The 25,666-nt window shown below is 43.5% G+C and overlaps 1 protein-coding gene across 2 annotated transcripts in view; it reads right to left on the minus strand.

Moving 5' to 3' along the window:
* Positions 1 to 25,666, minus strand: part of LOC126162490 (uncharacterized) — a 194,986-nt gene that overhangs the window by 131,388 nt on the left and 37,932 nt on the right. For both annotated transcript variants that reach the window (XM_049919043.1, XM_049919034.1), the window contains exons 3-4: positions 21,568 to 21,740; positions 891 to 1,018 (exon numbers count right to left, since the gene is read on the minus strand). In XM_049919043.1, the coding sequence (XP_049775000.1) occupies positions 891 to 1,018; positions 21,568 to 21,740 (301 nt within the window). The remainder of the gene's footprint in view (positions 1 to 890; positions 1,019 to 21,567; positions 21,741 to 25,666) is intronic.

Below are 25,666 nucleotides of genomic sequence, written 5' to 3' on the forward strand. Positions count from 1 at the left end.
GAGGAGAATCCCGATCCAAGGGAACTTTTGAGGATGATAGACACAATCAAGCCCGTCGTGGGCAATCTGATAGCGAAGATGAGGAACAGAGACACACTGAGGCAATCGTAAAGTTACAGAACTATAATGAATCGTGGTAGATCGCCGTCGGTGACATCGTCACGAGGCAGCATATCAGGGGTGCGCGGTGATGACTTTTTTGAACACCAAGAAATGGAGAAGGAAAAGAGCAGAAGATCACCTAACAGTAGGGGAAGGGAAAGTCACAATAGGAGAGAAGATTTAGATAACGTCAAATTGCCTTAGGTCCACAAGGATTCCTTTCCATAGGTAAACTGAACTACGGACAACAAATCAATTTTAGCATTATCATATTTTCTGAAAGCAAAAGTAGTGAAGAGAAAGGAGGGGAGGGGGACATAACACAGTGCACAAAAAATTATTTACCTCATAATTTATTAAATACTGAAACTATGCTGGGAGCAACAGATTCCACATAAGCAAATCCACAAGTATCGAGATAAAATACGTGACTGTAGAATATAGAACTATCTCCGCTAAATATGTAGCCAAGGGGCTTAGGATTGTAAAGTTGGATCTAATATGAAATTTTCGAAATCTGATAAGGAAAATACGGGGAAGTACAAAAAAGGGTATGGACAACTTTGCACTCTTTTTCTAATAAACACACAAGGATTACCTATGCAGAGGTGTCTTGCAGAGCAGAGAGTTAACATTACAGTCAGAGAGACAAAGAAAATAACTGTGAAAGCCAAATAAATCAGGAAAGAGATTCCAGGAACTGAGCACGTACGGGAGGCTTTTAGGTCTTTTCGTCACCGCTCGTTCATATAATGTATCTGAAAAGAGGAGAGAAAAAGAGTACTTACCATGTGTTCGAATGCGAGGGGAACGAAAAGTTGTGAGAGGTGCGACACACCAATTGAGAGCAGCTGCGCAGCATTTCGCCAGTCGTTGGAGAGCTGTTCCAGGTAAGCCGTCGTCCTGTTCTGGAATTCTGGAGCAGAAGACAGACGACATACACTATGCGATCAAAAGTATCCGGACACCTCCAAAAACATGCGTTTTTCATATTAGGTGCACTGTGCTGCCACCTACTGCCAGGTACTCCATATCAGCGAACTAAGTAGTCGCTAGACATCGTGAGAGAGCAGAATGAGGCGTTCCGCGGAACTCACGGACGTGGTCAGGTGATCGGGTGTCACTTGTGTCATACGTCTGTACGCGAGATTTCCACACTCCTAAACATCCCTAGGTCCACTCTTTCCAAGGTGACAGTGAAGTGTAAACGTGAAGGGACACGTACAGCACAAAAGCGTACAGTCCGACCTCGTCTGTTGACTACAGAGACCGCCGACAGTTGAAGAGGGTCGTAATGTGTAATAGGCAGACATCTACCCAGACCATCACACAGGAATTCCAAACTGCATCAGGATCCATTGCAAGTACTATGACAGTTAGGTGGGAGGAAAGAAAACTTGGATTTCATGGTCGAGCGGCTGCTCATAAGCCACACATCACGCCGGTAATTCAAACGACGCCTCGCTTGGTGTAACGAGAGTAAACATTGGACGATTACATAATGGAAAAACGTTGTTTGGAGTGACGAATCACGGTACACAATGTGACGATCTGATGGCAGAGCGTGGATATGGCACATACCTAGTGAATGTCATCTGCAAGCGTGTGTAGTGCCAACAGTAAAATTCGGAGGCGTGGTCGTGTTTTTCATGAAGGGGGCTTGCACTCCTTGTTGTTTTGCGTGGCACTATCACACCACAGGCCTACATTGATGTTTTAAGTACCTTCTTGTTTCCCACTGTTGAAGATCAATTCGGGAATGGCGATTGCATCTTTCAACAAGATCGAGCACCTGTTCATAATGTTACACGACAATAACATCCCTCCTGCAATGGACTGGTCTGCACAGAGCCTTAACCTGAATCCTATACAACACCTTTCGGATGTTTTGGAACGCCGACTTCGTGCCAGGCCTCACCGACCGACATCGATACCTCTCCTCAATGCAGCACTCCGTGAAGAATGGGCTGCCATTCTTCCAGAAACCTTTCAGCACCTGGTTGAACGATGCCTGCGAGAGTGGAAGCTGTCAGCTGTCATCAAGGCATTACCGATGGAGAGCGCAACGAACTTGAAGTCATTTTCAGCCAGTTGCCCGGATACCTTTGATCGCATAGTGTACTTGGAAACAACCAAAATTTTCAGATTTCTGTAGAAGCACAACTTCACCATAGAACATAGAGAGTATGAAAACAGAATTTACTTTTTGGAACTAGATCAATATACGCTGTTGGAAATGGTAAGAATTATAGCATGGACACCTTGTCGAAACGTTACCAAACTCGTACTCCAGTATTTTTATGCCTGTGGGATGTGATGATCGAAAATCGATCCTTATACTTTTCAGTAGAGAAAACAGACATTCCAACAGATGAAGAATGATGTGAGTACACGATGGTTATTGTGTGTGTCTAATGCTAACAGAATTATTAAGCGGTAGATCACAAAACAAAATGTCCAGAGGACAGGCCCGTGCAGTTTATCTCCATCTTTTTGGCTTTGAGAAAGGTCGAATCTTTCACATAAGGGATCCGAGAATGTCATTCCGCCAGATCGCACAAACAGTTGGTTGTAGTGCGATGACTGCAGAACATGTGGTGACGAGGTGGACTCAGAACAACAGCGTAGCCATAGGACCACTAACCGACTGTGCAAGAAGCTTAAGAGAATCGTCAGGGAGAATCTGTGTGGAAAGAAGCGTGATATTGAAGTACTGAGGAATGACGAGCTGCATTTGAAGTTCCCTAATGCAGTAGACACTGCATTAATAAACTCCACAACATGCAGTTCCATTGAAGAAGAACAGACATCTCTAAAAAAGCCAGTCACAGAAACTGGACAGACAAATATAGATACAAGGAAGGTAAATACAAAGAAACTTTGGGCAACAGAAGAAATAATTCAATAGATCGACGATGAGGGTTCAAATGGTTCAAATGGCTCTAAGCACAATGATACTTATACTACTGGCCATTAAAATTGCACACCAAGAAGAAATGTAGATGATAAACGGGTATTCATTGGACAAATATATTATACTAGAACTCACATGTGATTACATTTTCGCGCAGTTTGAGTGCATAGATCCTGAGAAGTCAGTACCCAAAACAAACCACCTCTGGCCGTAATAACGGCCTTGATACGCCTGGGTATTGAGTCAAACAGAGCTGGGATGGCGTGTACAGGTACAGCTGCCGATGCAGCTTCATCACGATACCACAGTTCATCAAGAGTAGTGACTGGCGTATTGTGACGAGCCAGTTGCTCGGCCACCATTGACCAAACGTTTTCAATTGGAAAGAGATTTGGAGAATGTGCTGGCCAGGGCAGCAGTCGAACATTTTCTGTATCCGTACAGGACCTGCAACATGCGGTCGTGCATTATCCTGCTGAAATGTAGGGTTTCGCAGGGATCGAATGAAGGGTAGAGCCACGGGTCGTAACACATCTGAAACGTAACGTCTACTGTTCAAAGTGCCGTCAATGCCAACAAGAGGTGACCGAGACGTGTAACTAATGGCAACCCATACCATCACGCCAGGTGATACGCCAGTGTGGTGATAACGAATACACGCTTCCAATGTGTGTTCACCGCGATGTCGCCAAACACGGATGCTACCATCATGATGCTGTGAACACAACCTGGATTCATCCAATAAAATGACGTTTTGCCATTCGTGCACCCAGGTTCGTCGTTGAGTATACCATCACAGGCGCTCCTGTCTGTGATGCAGCGTCAAGGGTAACCGCAGCCATGGCCTCTGAGCTGATAGTCCGTGCTGCTGCAAACGTCATCGAACTGTTTGTGCAGATGGTTGTTGTCTTGCAAACGTCCCCATCAGTTCACTCAGGGACCGAGACGTGGCTGCACGATCCGTTACAGCCATGTGGATAAGATGCCTGTCATCTCGACTGCTAGTGATACGAGGCCGTTGGGATCCAGCACGGCGTTCCGTATTACCCTCCCGAACACACCGATTCCTTATTCTGCTAACAGTCATTGGATCTCTACCAACACGAGCAGCAATGTCGCGATACGATAAACCGCAATCTCGATAGGTTACAATCCGGCCTTTATTAAAGTCGGAAACGTGATGGTACGCATTTCTCCCCCTTACACGAGGTATCACAACAACGTTGCAACAGGCAACGCCGGTCAACTGCTGTTAGTGTGTGAGAAATCGGTTGGAAATTTTCCTCATGTCAGCACATTGTAGGTGTCGCCACCGGCTCCAACCTTGTGTGAATGCTCTGAAAAAGCTAATCATTTGCATATCACAGCATCTTCTTCCTGTCGGTTAAATTTCGCGTCTGTAGTACGTCATCTTTGTGGTGCAGCAATTTTAATTGCCAGTAGTGTAACATCTGAGGTCGTCAGTCCCCTAGACTTAGAACTACTTAAACCTAACTAACCTATCACATACATCCATGCTCGAGGCAGAATTCTAACCTTCGACGGTAGCAGCAGAGTGTTCGGGACTGAAGCGCCTAGAACCGCCCGGCCACAGCGGCCGGCTGACGATGAGGGGGTAAAGAAGGAATACTTTAGTTGATCGACGAAAGAAGGAAGTATACATATGTTCAGAAAAAGAGAGAAATTCAGAAATAGAATTCACTTGGGAATGAAATAAATAAGAATTACAGGGAAGTCAAAGTGAAAAGGCTGCAGAAATAATGTGAAGAAATCTGAGCCGTGCGCGCGCCCTGCTAACGATTTTGGTACTTGTTGAACCTCAATGGTTTCGTTGCTGAGTTCGGCTTTTTGGGCTTCCAATGTGGTGACACTCTTGGCAATAACGCGAGCCTAACTTACGATCGAGTAAATCTTGCAGAAGTGACTGTCTGCTCACTAGGCCATTGTCTGGAGGTCGACGTGTTGACCTTTAAACGGAGCCATCTTGGAATGGTGTCCTGTGCTGAGGTGTCGCAGTGGGCTGCTCTCTGTGTTTGGGTCGCTGGAGTTTACTTCGGGGGCCGCACCTTCGCCTACTGAAGAACTGTTTCCTTAGTCTGTCCTCGAGATGACGACGCTGCACAATGTGTAGCAACCTGCATCTTCCGTGATTGACTTCGGTGTAACTCATGGTAATTTCTAAGAAGCGTTGCGTATCGAAAGCGAGAGCTCTGAACGATACATATCGTATGACGAAATAACTCGAACGCACGGCTGTCATAGTGGGAGATATGGAAAGTGTTCAGCCCGTTGCCAAGGGAACATCGTGTATCGTTTAGCGTTGTGAATAGGAATGAGTGAAGCCGCTGTAGTCTCGAGCCCCAATACTCTTACCAGGCGAAAGTTAATTCCTCGATAGCGTAGTGTGCAATCTCGTATGGAATTCTGTTTTGAATAGTGATTGCTGCCAAATGAAGATTTCATAAATTGTTACGGAAACCGCTGTGTGAAACTTCTAAGAAAGGTGCAAAAACTGATTTCCCATTTCAGTTGTAATGTGCATGGTGTCACAAAACTCATCGGAAAGGAAGAACTCATGTTTCGGCAAGTAGTTTGACCTCCGAAAAGGGCATTATTTTAGTCTCGTGTTGGGTAAAAGACTACCCTACAAACTACTACTTCAGAAACTGAGTAATCGACTACCGACAGACACCGTTTGTGACTATTACGAGTTCTGTCGAGATGTCTGCTGTGTGACAGTCACGAATGACAGTGTTCCGATTGGTGGACAAAACAAGTAGCTTGAATAAACAAATTTCATATAGCCGCTAGGAAATATAAGAAAGGACGACTGCTAAAAACGAAATTGGACACAACATAGATTTTCGGAGGCACTGAAAGGGAATCCAGAAAGTACAACTGAGGGGCAAGAAAACTTTAATGTTTCTCATGAAGGACTTCATCCTACCAGGGACCAAAGTTATAACAGACGGGATTACGTCCTACAACATCTTGAACAAAAAGGATGGATTTATAAATCAACATGAATTTATAAATCATTATCGCCTCTTCGGACGATCCATTTTGTCCACACGCAGATTATAGAGCGCTTATGTTAATCTGTCAAATCGTCGATTAAAAGAGAGAGCCGTCAGGGAGACAGGGTCGAACTGTACCTCCTCCAGTACCTGTATTTCCACAATTTGCGGATGCGTGAGAAAATTCAATCTTCTCAGACTCTCCCAATATTTCTCAGAGACATATCTAAAATGTAACCGGATAATGGAGACCAAGGATTGCTCTCGGCTGCGTATACAACCCGCGGAAATGAAAAAGACGTGGGTGCGGAGTAAAGTAAGTGAAATCACTAGTTTCCTTTGCAGTTGACGTTAACTTAGTAAATGTTCGTTTTTTTTTCGTCGCTCTAGTCATCACAATAAACAGTATCCTTGTTCGTCGCCACTAGAGTCACCTGGACGATATACAGGGTGAGTTACTAACTATTGCCACGAAGAATAACTTCGAAAGTATGATAGGACCTGAAAAACTTGTGGGAGAACAGTTGCATGGGAAACGGGGGCCATAATATGACGTTGGTTTTTTGTTGCTAGGTTGGGTCGTTTCAGAGATATGAAGGTCAACTTTTTTTTTTTTAATGGGATGCTATAGTTTGGCACTTATTTTCTGATAGCGGCTATCGAGACGAATCCAACGATGTGTAACAGTAAGGTCAACGAAGGTCAACGAAGGTCAAAAAGGTGGCATGAACGTCCATTTACAGAAGGTGTTCGAAGTGATGACCATTGGTATGATTGCACTGCTGCAATCTTCTTATCATGAATTGAGTGGTATACCTTACCTCTTCGGCACTTATCGAAGTAACAAACCATAGCATCCCCTTTAAAAAAACAAAGTTGACATTCATATCTCTGACGCGACCACATCTAGCAACAAAAAACTAACGGCATACTATTGCCCTCGTTGTCCCATGCAACATTTGTCCCACAAACTTTTCAGCTACTATCGTACTTTCGGTGCTATTCTTGATGACAATAGTTAGTGACTCACCCTGTATACTGTTCGGAGACTGCGCGTTCGGTAGACAACGCTTCTTGGAAATTACCTAACGCAGGAACCGTGGTATTTGTCAAGCGTTAATGTGTTAATTATGGCTCGCAAGACTAACTTTTCCTTGTCATCTTTTAGTGTCTTTTGTTGTTCTTGCCCATATTCTTCTGGCCGTACTTTGGCCAGTGCATTAACAGTGCATCGTCATGCTGAACGTCATTTAGCCTAACGGTCACTGGACTGAAAGTTTTGCCTTCTACTGTTGGTGCGTGCAGTTATAAATATAAGTATTTTATATTCTCGAAGTTAAATACTTCCACTCAAGTTTAAGACTCGTGTTCTGCGTGTTTTCTGGGAGGCATGTGCCGCCTTTCACTTGCTAGCTGAATCTGAAAACTAGTGCCATTGAATTTAAGTCCTTCTTCGGGTTTGGTATTTGTGGCCCCAAAACAGGTTCTGTTCCATGTTCCCATGATACTGTTCTATTTAAGGAGACTTTAAGGTTTGTCATTAGTCTGTTATATAAGTCTAATTTCTGTTCTGCATATTGCAGAATCTGTTATGAATCGAGCAACCGCCTGGGCCCCTAAGAGGAGCTGTTGTTAACTGATTAGAGCATTCTGCTCCGTTCACTACACGGACATGAGTAATTTGTGTTATTTTAAAAATTTTTATTAAGGGCCTGCTCCGTCGGCTTCACAGACGTGTATCGATTGATTCCTTTCTAACTGTTTGACTTTTTTACCTGTTTGGTTTAGTACTGATCATAAAATATTCTGCCTTGTCCGCTTCACAGACGGATACAAAAGGTACTCTTTCAAAAACTTGGGAACAATCGTTTCACTGACTGCCTCACAGACGCGTATAATTTGCTGTTCTTTGTAAAATGTCGCGTGTTAATGATTTCGGTTACATACTCTGATAAGCTTTGAACGTACGTTGGGTATGCTTCACTGGCAGATGCAATTAGCAGCCTTTTAATATTCCATTGTCTGCTTCACAGACGTGTATAGCACATTAAAAATCAGCTGTCTGCTACTGTTTATTGCAGAAACTATTGCTAAAAGCTTTTGTTAAATACATGCCCGTTTATCAGCCTCTAAGGATTTGTTTTGGATACGCTGATCGTTGTAATAAAAAGTATGTTCCCCGTGGCGATTAAATATTACTTGTTTTGATACTTGTAAGATTGTCCTCTGCGGTAAATAAATAATTGCGTCTTTATAATTGTTTTGTTACGCACAGCACCTTACTGCTCGCAGATCCTAGCTCCCTACCAGTTCAAAATCGAAAAGGATATGATCAGCGGAGGGACTGATTAGCATATAAAAAGGTCAAAATAGCTTCCGTAAAAAAAACCAAAGGTGTTAACGTTAAGCACTCAAGAGGAATTCGATTCTTAAATACGAACTAGAGAATGAATAGGAGCAAAGATTACACCGAAGACCTCTACGATGGGGACGAGGACACAGGGGATTCATTAGGAAAGCCAGAGTTGTGGAAGACTTGCGATTTGAGTTTTCTGCACGCTTAATCAGTCCTTACGACGACCGTTTCTCATTTTGTTTCTTCACATTTTTCCAGTAGCCAAATCGCTTTGGTTTCCCTGCACTTCATATTTACGTTATTCCTAAGTGACTTCCATTGCTGTTTTCCACTCTTTTGCTTATCATTTGTTGATCTCCTTCCTTTGCGTCGATCAACTGATTTATTTATTCTGATGCCCAAGGTTTGTTCGCAGTTTCCTTCCTTGTACCTATATTTGTTTGTTCATTTTCTGTGATTGCCCTTTTTATAGATGTCTACCCCTCTTCAGCTGAGGTGCTTATTGTAGAGTTCATTATCGCAGTATCTGTCACATTAGAGAACTTCAAATGCACCTCATCATTCTTCACTACTTTTAGTTTTCGACTTCTTTTCGTACTGATTCTTCTGGAACATCCTCTTAAACTCACTCTTCTCTTCATCCTAACTGAATTGTGACCCGAGTCTGTATACGCTCCTGGATACGAATTACAATCCAATATTTGATTTATGAATCTCTGTCCTACCATGGTATAACCCAGTTAGAATTTACCCGTGTCTTGAGGCCTTTCTAATCATAACTTGTGTGCGGAAGCAAACGCTTTCGGTAGCCAGCGAGAGAGGCAGGGACTTCCCCTCACTTTGGCTCAGCTCCACGGCCAAGCCTGGCCTCCAGCTGTTTATAATTAAACTTCGTGTTTCCTTCCTGTTTCCGTCTCGCATGTTTTTGTGGGCCGCCGTGATCTAAATCCATGTGGTGGGTGGGACATTAAAACCTTCCTCTTCTGAATTGTCTGAACAATACATAGCGGAATTGAAATTTAAAGATAATGGAGCTTTGAGGAAATTTAGATTCTGCTGTGTGTTAAAGGAGTGTGATAACTTATGGTATCTGTGAACAAGTTAGTGCATGTGAACATATCCCTTAAAGTAGCGAGGAAGAGTTTATTTTCCACACACAGCGAGATGGAATGTGGACAAGAGGATTCCAAATTGTGTGTAACGCAGTTAAGGCTACTTTCGTGTTGCTCAAGTCAGTAATTTACAGGCCCTTGTGGCGTAGATGAACAGTTCTATGAAAATAATACTTTTGAGTGTGATAAGGTGAAAAAATCCGCCGCCCCACAGTCCTTTTCTTGTGATTTTTGAACAGAGTATTCGCTATTACTAGCTGTAATTGACTGCAGAACTCAAATAGTCTTTTTTCCCTCTCATTCTTACTACCAGCTCCGTATTCTCCCGAAACTCTCTGTTCTGTTCCTGATTAAGGATCTTTAGCTTCTTACAATTCCACTTCACTGATCACCATTGTATGTAGATTGGGCCTTTGCATTTCCTTTTTCAGATTTTGTAGCTTCCGTACTACGTTCAAACTTCTGCGTTCCACTCACCAACTCGTATAAAGGTCCTGTTTCGTTGGTTGTTCAATCTTATTCTCATGGTTGCGTATCCCTCGACAGTCTGTACCCAGTGGTCCGAATGGGGCACTAATTTGAAATCTTTTGGCAGTGAAGAGAGTGTCACGACACTTTATCAACTACAGACTCCATCTACTATGCATACACAATATGTGTCTTTAATGCAGTGGAGTCCATTGCCGGCTGTGTTTTCAGGTTGCTGATCACTGCTGATTCTTCCGCTTTTCGCAGCAGTTTCCCACCCCAAACGCAAGAGGTTGCCCTGTAACTCTGTCCGCTCCTCCGGACAAGCCATTGCAAGAGGGAGTATGACTCTTTATGCCAGAAGTCCTTGGCCGCCATTGCTGAGGATCTTTATTCAGAAGTAAGTGGTGGATCTCATCGAACCAGTAGCCAGCACGTTTTAGTTACTAGTCATAGGGGCTACTCTTCTGTGTGGCTAGATTCTCATGTTGCGATTTTCAATGAACAGTTTTCTATTTTTCTCTTAATTTTCCGTTTTAATTTTAGTTCTTGAAATTAAAATTCTTCATCCTTAAAGTGAAAAACCCTCAGCCACGAGTGCCTGCGCCAACTAGACTGCTACAAGGCCAGGTGTGCTCTTTTAAGGTCATTATTAATACATTACTGGCCATTAAAATTGCTACACCAAGAAGAAATGCAGATGATAAACGGGTATTCATTGGACAAATATATTATACTAGAACTCACATGTGATTATATTTTCACGCAGTTTGGGTGCATAGATCCTGAGAAATCAGTACCCAGAACAACCACCTCTGGCCGTAATAACGACCTTGATACGCCTGGGCATTGAGTCAAACAGAGCTTGGATGGCGTGTACAGGTACAGCTGCCGATGCAGCTTCAACACGATACCACAGTTCATCAAGAGTAGTGACTGGCGTATTGTGACGAGCCAGTTGCTCGGTCACCATTGGCCAGAAGTTTTCAATTGGTGAGAGATCTGGAGAATGTGCTGGCCAGGGCAGCAGTCGAACATTTTTTTATCCAGAAAGGTCCGTACAGGACCTGCAACATGCGGTCGTGTATTATCCTGCTGCAATGTAGGGTTTCGCAGGGATCGAACGAAGGGTAGAGCCACGGGTCGTAACACATCTGAAATGTGACTGAGACGTGCAACCAATGGCACCCCATACCATCATGCCAGGTGATACGCCAGTATGGCGATGAGGAATACACGCTTCCAATGTGCGTTCACCGCGATGTCGCCAAACAACACGGATGCGACCATCATGATGCTGTGAACACAACCTGGATTCATCCGAAAAAATGACGTTTTGCCATTCGTGCACCCAGGTTTGTCGTTGAGTACACCATCGCAGGCGCTCCTGTCTGTGATGCAGCGTCAAGGGTAACCGCAGCCGTGGTCTCCGAGCTGATAGTCCGTGCTGCTCCAAACGTCGTCGAACTGTTCGTGCAGATGGTTGTAGTCTTGCAAACCTCCCCAACTGTTGACTCAGGGATCGAGACGTGGCTGCACGATCCGTTACAGCCATGCGGATAAGATGCCTGTCATCTCGACTGCTAGTGATACGAGGCCGTTGGGATCCAGCACGGCGTTCCGTATTACCCTCCTGAACCCACCGATTCCATATTCCGCTAACAGTCATTGGATCTCGACCAACGCGAGCAGCAACGTCGCGATACGATAAACCGCAATCGCGATAGGCTACAATCCGACCTTTATCAAAGTCGGAAAAATGATGGTACGCATTTCTCCTCCTTATACGAGGCATCACAACAACGTTTCACCAGGCAACGCTGGTCAACTGCTGTTTGTGTATGAGAAATCGGTTGCAAACTTCCCTCACGTCAGCACGTTGTAGGTGTCGTCACCGGCGCCAACCTTGTGTAAGTGCTCTGAAAAGCTAATCATTTGCATATCACAACATCTTCTTCCTGTCAATTAAATTTCACGTCTGTAGCACGTCATCGTCGTAGTGTAGCGATTGTAATGGCCAGTAGCGTATTTCGTTTGCTGAGCTTGTTGCAATGTTGAGAAATCCTACCTAAATTTAGCATCCTGGTATTTTTCTAGTGTTTCTGTTTTTACTCTGATCTTACTGGGTTTTGTATAGAAACTAATTTGTATGTGTCGTATGCCTATGTTTTTAACGCCTGAAAACCATAATGTACGATCGTCAGATCTATATGCTTGATCATACACTTAGGTGAATGATTACTTTATAATATTTGAAATGTTAACTTTTTTCTGTTCTAAGACGAAGTTCTGACCCCCTGCAACTCGCTTCGTGTTACTGGCGAGAATCTGCCTAGTTGCTGTCATTTGGTGTGACGACTGTTTCACAATCGGTAATTCCCCTTGCATTCGATCATATAGTAAAACCCAGGTTCATAATTTAATTTCTGTTGTTCACTTATGTAGCTTCACTTCAAAATAACAAAATAGACGAAACTGGTCAATCGTTATGTACACAAAATTATGCCAGATAAAAAATTACAGTTGCAAGAAATAGTGGTTACATTTAACATCGCGTACTGAGTGTATCAAAAATAACTTTACATCTTTGAAAAATGGTACAAACTTATTTATACGACTTACAAACTTAGTCTTGTAGTCTTCTTGAAGGAAAATAGGCCAACTTCTGACTCAAGTGGTACACTAGTACAAAATCACGCCACTACAAGCGCTTGCGGCAGTTGCAGCAAAGCTGGTCGTCTTTACCGGTTCTGAGTGTGTTCTCTGTGTGATTTGTTTTGAAGAGTTGAAGTATGTAACAGCCCAGTAAAGAAATTTTCGCACAGAGTGTGGTAAATTTCCTTCCAGTAGATCTACTATAACAATCTAATTTGGCAAAATTACTACTGTGTTCTGACGTCCGCGATTTCCTAAATGTCGGCTTTCCAGGTAACTGAATGGTCTTAGATGCGGCAATTGTATGGCTCGCGCGTTCACCGGACTGACACCTCTTGACTTTTTCTTTTATGGATTCATCCATCTAGAATATCGTGTTTGTTTCATCCTTACAGGCTTCCCTGCCAGAGCTGATAGCTAGAAGCTACCTCGCAGCTGTGCAAGTAACACCCAACATGCTACAGCGAGTTTGGCAAGAAATAACTTCAGATGGGATGTGTGCTGCATAACCAATGGAAGTCGCATTGAATTTGAAAAAGCTTGATGAATTTAGCTATAAAGTGACACCGAAGTGCATAAATCAGTATGAGTTTTCAAAGTTCTAAAGTCCTTTTTGATACATATACACGATATTCCAGATGGATGAATCTATAAAAGAAAAAGTCAAGAGTTGTCAGCCCGGTGAACGCGGAAGCTATGCAACTGCTGCAGCTAGGACCATTCAGTTACCTGGAAAGGTTGAAGTTAGATATAGTGGGACTTAGTGAAGTTCGGTGGCAGGAGGAACAAGACTTTTGGTCAGGTGAATACGGGGTTATAAATACAAAATCAAATAGGGGTAATGCAGGAGTAGGTTTAATACTGAATAAAAAAATAGGAGTGCGGGTAAACTACTACCAACAGCATAGTGAACGCATTATTGTGGTCAAGATAGACACGAAGCCCATGGCTACTACAGTACTACAAGTTTATATGCCAGCAAGCTCTACAGATGATGAAGAATTTGATGAAATGTATGATGAGATAAAAGAAATTATTCAGGTAATGAAGGGAGACGAAAATTTAATAGACATGGGTGACTGGAACTCGAGAGTAGGAAAAGGGAGAGAAGGAAACATAGTGGGTGAATATGCATTGGGGGAGAGAAATGAAAGAGGAAGCCGTCTGGTAGAATTTTGCACAGAGCATAACTTAATCATAGCTAACACTTGGTTCAAGAATCATAAAAGAAGGTTGTATACATGGAAGAATCCTGGAGATACTAGAAGGTATCAGATAGATTATATAATGGTGAGACAGAGATTTAGGAACCAGGTTTTAAATTGCAAGACATTTCCAGGGGAAGATGTGGACACTGACCACAATCTACTGGTTATGAACTGTAGATTAAAACTGAAGAAACTGCAAAAAGTTGGGAATTTAAGGAGGTTTGGATCTGGATAAACTGACTAAACCAGAGGTTGTACAGAGTTTCAGGGAGAGCATAAGGGAACAATTGACAGTAATGGGGAAAAGAAATACAGTAGAAGAAGAAAGGATAGCTCTGAGGGATGACGTACTGAGGCAGCAGAGGATCAAGTAGATAAAAAGACGAGGGCTAGTAGAAATCCTTGAGTAACAAAAGAAATATTGAATTTAATTGATAAAAGGAGAAAATATAAAAATGCAGTACATGAAGCAGGCAAAAAGGAATACAAACGTCTCAAAAATGAGACCGACAGGAAGTGCAAAAGGGCTAAGCAGGGATGGCTAGAGGACAAATGTAAGGATGTAGAGGCTTATCTCACTAGGGGTAAGATAGATACTGCCTACAGGAAAATTAAAGAGACTTTTGGAGAAAAGAGAGCCACTTGTATGAATATCAAGAGCTCAGATGGAAACCCAGTTCTAGGCAAAGAAGGGAAAGCAGAAAGGTGGAAGGAGTATATAGAGGGTCTATACAAGGGCGATGTACTTGAGGACAATATTATGGAAATGGAAGAGGATGTAGATGAAGATGAAATGGGAGATACGATACTGCGTGAAGAGTTTGACAGAGCACTGAAAGACCTAAGTCGAAACAAGGCCCCGGGAGTAGACAACATTCCATTGGAACTACTGACGGCCTTGGGAGAGCCAGTCCTGACAAAACTCTACCATCTGGTGACCAAGATGTATGAGACAGGTGAAATACCCTCAGACTTCAAGAAGAATATAATAATTCCAATCCCAAAGAAAGCAGGTGTTGACAGATGTGAAAATTACCGAACTATCAGTTTAATAAGTCACAGCTGCAAAATACTAACGCGAATTCTTTACAGACGAATGGAAAAACTGGTAGAAGCCGACCTAGGCGAAGATCAGTTTGGATTCCGCAGAAATGTTGGAACACGTGAGGCAATACTGACCCTGCGACTTATCTTAGAAAATATATTAAGGAAAGGCAAACCTACGTTTCTAGCATTTGTAGACTTAGAGAAAGCTTTTGACAATGTCAACTGGAATACTCTCTTTCAAATTCTGAAGGTGGTAGGGGTAAAATACAGGGAGCGAAAGGCTATTTACAATTTGTACAGAAACCTGATGGCAGTTATAATAGTCGAAGGGCATGAAAGGGAAGCAGCGGTTGGGAAGGGAGTGAGACAGGGTTGTAGCCTGTCCCCGATGTTATTCAATCTGTATATTGAGCAAGCAGTAAAGGAAACAAAAGAAAAATTCGGAGTAGGTATTAAAGTCCATGGAGAAGAAATAAAAACTTTGAGGTTCGCCGATGACATTGTAATTCTGTCAGAGACAGCAAAGGACTTGGAAGACCAGTTGAACGGAATGCACAGTGTCTTGAAAGGAGGATATAAGATGAACATCAACAGAAGCAAAACGAGGATAATGGGATGTAGTCGAATTAAGTCGGGTGATGCTGAGGGAATTAGATTAGGAAATGAGACACTTAAAGTAGTAAAGTAGTTTTGCTACTTGGGGAGCAAAATAACTGATGATGGTCGAAGTAGAAAGGATATAAAATGTAGACTGGCAATGGCAAGGAAAGCGTTTCTGAAGAAGAGAAATTTGTTAACATCGAGTATAGATTTAAGTGTCAGGAAGTCGTTTCTGAAAGTATTTGTATGGAGTGTAGCCATGTATGGAAGTGAAACCTGGACGATAAATAGTTTGGACAAAAAGAGAATAGAAGCTTTCGAAATGTGGTGCTACAGATCTCGGTACAGTTCTGGATGAGCATCTGAATTGGGAAGAACAAAGTGTTACAGCATGCAGGAAATCTCTGTTTTAAAAAAAATAAATAACACAGAAATAAAAAATAAATAACACAGAAATTAGTCACGTCTTTAGTGCTGCCACTCTTTACTACTGTGAAGTAGTTGAACAGGTCATAAATACTGGAAACTCCAGAAAACTCGAGCTAGCAATGAATGCTTGCATAATAATGTGTGTGTGTGTAACACTGGACCGTTTCATACTAGGGTGGACGCGAATGGAGAGGCTAAGTGATTTACACATGTTCTGTTTTCTTCACTGGCTTCTCAGTCACATGTGACTTCACGTATCAAATACCTGTCATCGTTCTGTAACTGCAGTACCAGACTGGAAACGTCCAGCATCTTATACCTTGACTGTAGCGCTACATAACACATTACAGCTATATAACTCTCGCATGAACTAACCTCTAACTTGCATCATTTCCAAAACCATTCTGCATTTGAAAGGAGATTATGGCTTTATCAGTTATCACCCACTTATCTTTCCCTCTTGGCATATCCCTGTTGCCTTCCTTCTGCCCAACAGCGAATCAGTGTTCCTGCCTTAATGTCAACACTATCCGTGCTTTCCTAACACCGATCTATTTCTATTTTTTCTTCCATCTCATCTCTTAAACTTACCCACTCATTTCTCGCTCTTCCTCTGAGCAGTCAATCTCTTCTCCACAATGATTCCTTCTGTACTGCTGCCACACATTTCTGTTAGAAATCACTACTTACATTTGACAAGAACATAAAAAGGAAATTGCTTAACACAAAGTTAATAATATTGGCAGTTCTTAAATTCTATGTAGGGGAAGGGCTTGTACCTAGGGCATGTTTTTTACCATTATTTAACCATTTCACTGCTTTTCTTATTTCCTGTCAAATGAATCACAATACACAACAGTTTATTAAAAGGCTGTATCACAGAGATCATTCTTCAGAATGTTGTATTTGGCTTAAGATACGTGGTGTTTTACCCTGAGGCATAGCTTAACATAAGTGAACAAGTCACAGACCTAGGCTTAATAAACCGAACATCCAAATAAATACAAATAAAAGTAATTTTTCTGGGTAAGAAATTAGGCCCAAAAATTCATGTTAATACACATTTAAAAGCAAAGAATTACTTTTATTGTCTTAAGCCTACGTAGCATTTCTATGTTGTTAATCTCTGTTGCTGTATTGTAAATATCCTGTCCTTGGTGTGAAAAAAAAAAAAGACTGAAGTTGCATGCAAGCTTGGGGTACAAGGCTCTCCCCTGTTCATTATTCTATCTATCTATCTATTATTATTATTAGCATTATCACTATGTTGTTATTGTGCTATGCATTGGTACTATGTCTGCTTAGATATAAGAAAGAGCATGAACACCCTAATTTTACTAGGTGATATAATAGCATAAATAAGTAAAAAACAAAATATACCATACTGCACTATGATTTGTAATCCACGTTAAACTGCTTGATATGAAACAGGGTCTATTTTTGCCTTCTTTCGATTCATAGCGTCCTTTCTGCTGGGATTGGCGTTGTGTAGTGGTTCCTCGTATCTTCTGTGGCAATATGTGCCAGCGTCCGCCTGCTTAGCTGGGTGGTAACGTGTTCGCCTCCTATGCACTGGGCCCGGGTTCGATTCCCGGCCGAGTTGGAGATTTCTCTCTGCTGGTGGCCTGGGTGTTGAGTTGTCCTCATTGTCATTTCATACTTCTCATCGACCGCAAGTGGCCCAATGTGGCGCCGACTCAAATAAGACTTGCACTTAGCGGCTGAACCCGAATGGGACCTCCAGGCCAACAATTCCATACAATCATTTAATTTTTTTTTATGTGTGCCAGGAGATTCCTCTAAATTTACAGATGGGCATTCAACTCCATAAATTCCGAGAGAAACGGGCAGCACATTTCTACGTTATCTCTATTGTCACAACGACAATGAGCTAGAGTCTTGAAACGTCACCTATAGAAGCTTCGCATAGACCTTTTGCGAAGATGCAGTCTAGACTGCAACAAATCACGTAGCAATTTTTAATTCCACACTTTTTCTACGCCCTCACGTTGAGTGTGCTGTAGACACTCCCATCTTCAAAGACCCCAGCCTTGTTCACAGGGCAGCATGGGTACATTCCTGGCTTAACGACCAGTTGGGCGTCCTATCGCCCTTTGCTGGCCTGCTAAATCTTAATCTCATAAAAAATGTGTGTGACTTGCGTGTGAAACGTAGAAACCAACGTCCCTGCAATCTGGTACCTCTGTAGGGTTTGATGAGTGACTTCATCTGGGTATGGCATATTTGAGGAACTTTGTACACTCTCTTGCTCGCTGGACTCAGGCCATAACCAAGGATGGAAGCAGTGTGCCATACTGGGGTGTTTGCATGATCTCTGCTTGGTGGAGGGGGGGGTGACTAATTTTTTGTCTGATGTACTTATCTGACATCAATTGAAACTTGTCCACAATGCCCGTGTCGAATATTAAGCGTAATTAACCTTAGGTGTAATCCAGTTATCAGGAGACATGGCTCTTTTCGTCCGGTGTCATTGCTGTTATGAGGGGTGTTCAGATGAAAAGCTGCGAAACAACACTGTGTGTATAATTGAAGTCTTTATTCAAAAGTAATCACCAGAGGCCTGAACGCAACTATCCCACCGTTTCACGAGCCGAAGGATTCCCTGTTTCCAGAAGTCCTGTGGCTGTGACGGGAGCCAGTCCTCCACAATGCCCTTCCGTTCGTCGTCCGAATCGAAGCACTTCCCTTTGAGATGTACTTTTATTTTTAGCGGACCAAACACATTGGAGTCGCAGGGTGACATGTCCGGGCTGTGGGACAGAAGCTCAAGCTCCTCCCATTTGGACTCGGCCATTACACTTTGTGTGACTTTTGAGACGCGTGGAGCCCGCATCTCGTGGTCGTGCAATAGCGTTCTCGCTTCCCACGCCCGGGTTCCCGGGTTCGATTCCCGGCGGGGTCAGGGATTTTCTCTGCCTCGTGATGGCTGGGTGTTGTGTGCTGTCCTTAGGTTAGTTAGGTTTAAGTAGTTCTAAGTTCTAGGGGACTGATGACCATAGATGTTAAGTCCCATAGTGCTCAGAGCCATTTGAACCATTTGACCCATTTTGAGACGCGTGGACGCGCGTTATCGTGGAGCTGACTCACTCCGTTCGTGAGCAGCCCCAGACCGTTTCCTCTTGAAGAACTTGCGTAGGCTACAGAGTGTATCACAGTACATGCCTTTGTTAATCGTGTCTGCATGCCCCAGGAATTCGATATCAAACCCCGGACGTTGAAAAAGATTGTGAGCATCACCTTGCCTGCTGAGGGCACACCTTTGAATTTTTCAGGGGGAAGTCATGGCTCATCCTTCCATTGCATGCTGTACCGCTTTGTCACTGGCACGAAATGATGGCACCATCACTCATCACCGACAACGACCCATTCCTGGTAGGCGGGGTCTTCATGATACCGGAACAGATGTTTGAATGCCAGCCCCATATGCAGTTCCTTTTGCAGTTCGTTGAGCTACTTTGAAACTCACTGCGCGCACAGCTTCTTGTAGCCCAATCTGTCGTGCACAGTTGTCCACACTGTTCCAACACTAGCCCCCATCATCACTGCCAACACTTCACAATGTGAAAAACCGATCACTTCTCTCTAGGTCGTCTACATTGTCGATGACTTTGGCCATGATTAACTTGTTTACCTGGCCTGATCTCGGGTCTTCCCTCAAACACTCGACGAAATTCACGAAAACGGACACACCACCTCGTCACTGAATTGTCGGTCACACATTCTCCCCTGTAAGCGGCCATTATTCCAAGAGAAAAATCGGCCGGTTTAACCTTGTTCCGCAGTCAGAAATCTGATAACACCTAGCTTCTACTCAATCGTCGAATTTTGCAACGTGAGCGCCATGAAGTTCTCAAATCCACTGCCGCATGAAATGGACTGAACACGCAACTGGCTGCTTCTCCCCTGCATCATTCGCCAGCACATTGGCACAACCACCCCAAACGCTACATTCGCGTCCCTAGACGTCGCACTATGTTATCCCAAAATAACATATGCAAATTTCACCCGATCTGGTTGTTATTACAATACTGGCCATTACAATTGCTACACCACGAAGATGACGTGCTACAGACGCGAAATTTAACCGACAGGAAGAAGATGCTGTGATATGCAAATGATTAGCTTTTCAGAGCATTCACACAAGGTTGGCGCCGGTGGTGACACCTACAACGTGCTGACATGAGGAAAGTTTCCAACCGATTTCTCATACACAAACAGCAGTTGACCGGCGTTGACTAGTGAAACGTTGTTGTGATGCCTCGTGTAAGGAGGAGAAATGCGTACCATCACATTGCCTACTTTGATAAAGGTAGGATTGTAGCGTATCGCGATTGCGGTTTATCGTATCGCGACATTGCTGCTCGCGTTGGTCGAGATCCAATGACAGTTAGCAAAATAAGGAGTCGGTTTGTTCAGGTGGGTAATACGGAACGCCGTGCTGGATCCCAACGGCCTCGTATCACTAGCAGTCGAGATGACAGGCATCTTATCCGCATGGCTGTAACGGATCGTGCAGCCACGTCTCGATCCCTGAGTCAACAGATGGGGACGTTTGCAAGACGACAACCATCTGCACGAACAGTTCGACGACGTTTGCAGCAGCATGTACTATCAGCTCGGAGACCTTGGCTGCGGTTACCCTTGACGCTGCATCACAGACAGGAGCGCCTGCAATGGTGTACTCAACGACGAAACTGGATGCACGAATGGCAAAACGTCATTTTTTCGGATGAATCCAGGTTCTGTTTACAGCATCATGATGGTCGCATCCGTGTTTGGCAACATCGCGATGAACGCACATTGGAAGCGTGTATTCGTCATCGCCATACTGGCGTATCACCTGGCGTGATGGTATGGAGTGCCATTGGTTACACATCTCGGTCACCTCTTGTTGGCATTGACGGCACTTTGAACAGTGGACATTACATTTCAGATGTGTTACGACCCGTGGCTCTACCCTTCATTCGATCCCTACGAAACCCTACATTTCAGCAGGATAATGCACGACCGCATGTTGCAGGTCCTGTACGGGCCTTTCTGGATACAGAAAATGTTCGACTGCTGCCCTGGCCAGCACATTCTCGAGATCTCTTACCAATTGAAAACGTTTGGTCAATGGTGGCCGAGCAACTGGCTCGTCACAATACGCCAGTCACTACTCTTGATGAACTGTGGTATCGTGATGAAGCTGCATGGGCAGCTGTACCTGTACACGCCATCCTAGCTCTGTCTGACTCAATGCCGAGGCGTATCAAGGCCGTTATTACGGCCAGATGTGGTTTGTTCTGGGTACTGCTTTCTCAGGATCTATGCACCCAAACTGCGTGAAGATGTAGTCACATGTCAGTTCTAGTATAATATATTTGTCCAATGAATACCCGTTTATCATCTGCATTTCTTCTTGGTATAGCAATTTTAATGGCCAGTGGTGTATGTTTCCTACCTTTTCATCTGAACACTTCCTATGATTCTATGTTTGTTGTTTTCTGTCTAGTTTGATTAGGACACTATAGTCAGCTCTAACGCAGCCTTACCATATACGTGCTCATTACCTTAGACGAGAGTTTCTTGACAGCAAACCTTAATGAGAATACTACGCTTTATTTCACAAAAACAGACTTGCAAATAAGATACTCACCACTTTCTTTCAGGGTCAGCTGAGGATAATTGTATGTATGTTGGACATAGCAATTTTTTCCAATGATTATGGCCGCTGTGATGCGCCGAACAGCGTGCACTAACTGGGAGAGGATAGGATGCCTCAGATGATCCGTTGTCAGCGTTTCGAAGTCCCATTCCATCTCGTCCAACCTTTCAAAATAAAATGGAGTCACTCCATATAACAAATGATATTCGTGATCTTGATTGTATATCCTAGAATAGAATAGTGAATAGAAGAATCAAATTGCCCATTCTCCAGTTTTTATGTTTTCGTTTGATACATGTGTCCTGATTATTAGAGATGGATCAAGGTATAAGCCTGAGCTATTCCGGTCAATATTATCAGTGGTATGCGAGTGTGCTGCCACATTTCGGTAAACTGAGCGGTCTCTGTTGACATATTACGGTGCGTTTACTCGCGCGTTCCTTGCACCTTGCCGCTGTACGACTGTGCTTGCCCCACACGCAAGTAGAGGCACGCGTGTAGATTGCATGCCTCTTCCTCAACATTTACGTGCGAGTGATTCCATTCACACCTGTGTTCTCTTCGGGCGCACCTACTTCGCGTGGGGCAGGCTACTGTCGCACGGTCACTAGCCATAGGGTGCACAGGTGTAAACGCACTTTAAGAATGATTGTGCGTTCATTCGTCCAGTACCGTGACAGGAAAAGGATGTACTCTAATACAGGAGCATCATTATCATCGTATGGTTTTAGAGAGCACACACACACACATACATACACAGTATTTTCATAGGTTAACGTTTAAATTTCATGATCAGATAATGGTACTCGCTGTCACTTTGTCTAAGCCTTTGAGACTACCTATGAAAAGATGGAGCAGGCAGTTCTCCACAATATGTCTGACTGTCTGTTCCTCCGCTTCACACTCACAGGCATTATTATTAATCGTCCTGAAATTAGAGATCAGTTCAAAAACACGAATATAGTACATACTTAATTTACAGACATATTATTTGTGTAATTTATCACATCAGCTGTAGTCTCCCAAAATTCCAAGGGGTTTCCAGCGTACAAATTTTGGGGCACTCTTCCACAATGTCTCTGAGAGCCTGTCTTGGGAAGCCACAGGCGCACTCCGCAATGGTATTCATTCTTCATCTGTATAGGAAGGTCACAGCATCTCCCATGGTTGGTCTGAATCCTGTAAAGTGTAATCCATGTCCTCCAGGGAGATCACGTTCCCGTGGTTTGTGGGCTTGGAGAAATATCTGGAGCTCTAGTGGAGTCTTATTACACCACTCTTGCGTCCAAGTTCGTGGAGACTGAACTTACGGTCCGCCAGATTGCTAGCTGTACTGAGTGGGGAATTTCTGAAGCGGAATCTGTTGATTTGGACAGCAAGAATGTCCTCATGAATTGGCAACTGCTGGTTGATGCAGTTTTTCTTGTATTCCTCGAGAAGACTATTCTTCCTTCTCAACTTAGGTGGTGGAATGCGGCTCAGAGAAGGTAAGCAGAATAATGGAATGGATTTGATTGTGCCAATAACACAGTCATCACTGTTTTATTTAATCGCGTGTCTACCAGCTTCGTGCGGATGTTGTTTATCGAGACAGGGCTGCAATATTCTGCTGCTGAGTAGACAAGGCCGAGGGCAGATGATTGTATGGTCGAAGCTGCAGAATCCTACGTTGTGCCACTTTTTTTTTTTTTTTTTTTTTGCAGAATATCGTTTCTTGAACTCAGTTTAGTTGCAGTATTTGTTAGATACTGTTTAAATGAATGCGTTTTCTCAAGTATAACTTCAAGTTACCGTGGCCGTTTGTTATGGGTCAGACATTTACCATCGAGAAGTATGTGCAGTTCACCGTTGCATAGGGTATTACTCAGGTGAAAGAAGAGGATTCACTTTTGTTAACGTTTGGTTAAAGTCCCTATTTATGGAAGCATTACCCCATTCTGCTTATGCCCTCTGATAATACAGTGTATTGTCGGCGACGTCGATATGTTTGTCCTGTGTTTCTGTCACCCAATCAGCAGCGTAACTAAACTTCCTGAGCAGTGTTGCTGACATATCAGCAAAATACTAGCTAAATAGTAGCTTGAGGTACGCCATTGTTGAGGGTCTAGTGGTATTATCTGTAATTGCCTGGAATGGTCTGTCAGTTAGCGTATTGTTACGAAGTTGTGCTGTTCTTCTGCGTGGTATTATACGGAGCAGCCGATAAATAACGCCCTACCTCCACACGGTATTATAATCTGCAGATAGTTCAGTAAATACAGCAGAGGTCATTAGTTGGTTCTGCGAGCCAAATTCTATGTAAGTCTGTGGATCCATTAGCAGCCGTTCAGATATTCGCCAAAGAAAAATAAGCAAACAACCGGATATTTTCGGAATCGTCAGTACCTGGATTCAGTGAATTTTTTGTGGAGTGTGTATTTCGAAGACTTGACTACAGATTGTGGATGCATGCGGCTACACATGCATTGATGTATCTGATTCGCTATTCGTGGAGCGCGTACGGGCCTGAAGATGGCTTTAATGCGATTCCCGAAACTGGTGGGGTAAATAAAGTAACAACTTTTGAAAACATACAGCTGTTTGGTGATTTTTCCTTAGTAAAAAATTTGTGTTAATTGTCCATGAAAGTACTTGAATCCTTTATGCAGCAGACTCTCAAATAATTTGTACCTCACACTCAGTACGGCAATATAACGAAACTTTAACGTTTGTTGTTGGGTTTACCTTATTTTAATATAGCAATGACCATCTGTTGAAGTGAAATGTTTATATTAATCTCTCTGCTGTGTACTATATCTCTGTCTTTGGTTGCTGTCATAAAATAAAATACATGTGTCTTGTTATAGCAACTACGTCGTGCGTACGCTTTATGTTCTGCCCGTTAGTTCTTTCTTGAAGTTTCTGCAATAAGTTATGGACCCAGTACACGATTCAAGAAAGCAATTGGGTATTGCAGTTTTTTTCCGTGACGCCAGAAACGAGTTAGCGTGTGTAGTGTGCTACGCGCGGTTCGTATTGTACACTACTGGCTATTAAAATTGCTACACCACGAAGATGACGTGCTACAGACGCGAAATTTAACCGATAGGAAGAAGATGCTGTGATATGCAAATGATTAGATTTTCAGAGCATTCGCACAAGGTTAGCGCCGGTGGCGACACCTACAACGTGCTGATATGAGGAACGTTTCCAACCCACTTCTCATATACAAACAGCAGTTGATCGGCGTTGCCTGGTGAAACGTTGTTGTGATGCCTCGTGTAAGGAGGAAAATGCGTACCATCATTTTTCCGACTTTGATAAAGGTCGGATTGTACCCTATCGCGATTGCGGTTTATCGTATCGCGACGTTGCTGCTCGCTTTGGTAGAGATCCAATGACTGTTAGCAGAATGTGGAATCGGTGGGTTCAGAAGGGTAATATGGAACGCCGTGCTGGATCCCAACGGCCTCGTATCACTAGCAGTCGAAATGACAGGCATCTTATCCGCATGGCTGTAACGGATCGTGCAGCCACGTCTCGATCCCTGAGTCAACAGATGGGGACGTTTGCAAGACGACAACCATCTGCACGAACAGTTCGACGACGTTTGCAGGAGCATGGACTATCAGTTCGGAGACCATGGCTGCGGTTACCCTTGACGCTGCATCACAGACAGGTGCGCCTGCGATGGTGTACTCAACGACGAACCTGGGTGCACGAACGGCAAAACGTCATTTTTTCAGATGAATCCAGGTTCTGTTTACAGCATCATGATGGTCGCATCCGTGTTTGGCAACATCGTGGTGAACGCACATTGGAAGCGTGTATTCGTCATCGCCATACTGGCGTATCACCCGGCGTGATGGTATGGGTTGCCATTGGTTGCACGTCTCGGTCACCTCTTGTTGGCATTGACGGCACATTGAACAGTGGACGTTACATTTCAGATGTGTTACGACCCGTGACTCTACCCTTCATTCAATCCCTGCGAAACCCTACATTTCAGCAGGATAATGCACGACCGTATGTTGCAGATCCTGTACGGACCTTTCTGGTTACCGAAAATGTTCGACTGTTGCCCCGGCCAGCACATTCTCCAGATCTCCCA

Source organism: Schistocerca cancellata, chromosome 1, assembly GCF_023864275.1.
Source record: "Schistocerca cancellata isolate TAMUIC-IGC-003103 chromosome 1, iqSchCanc2.1, whole genome shotgun sequence".
NCBI classification, from domain to species: Eukaryota; Metazoa; Arthropoda; class Insecta; order Orthoptera; family Acrididae; genus Schistocerca; species Schistocerca cancellata.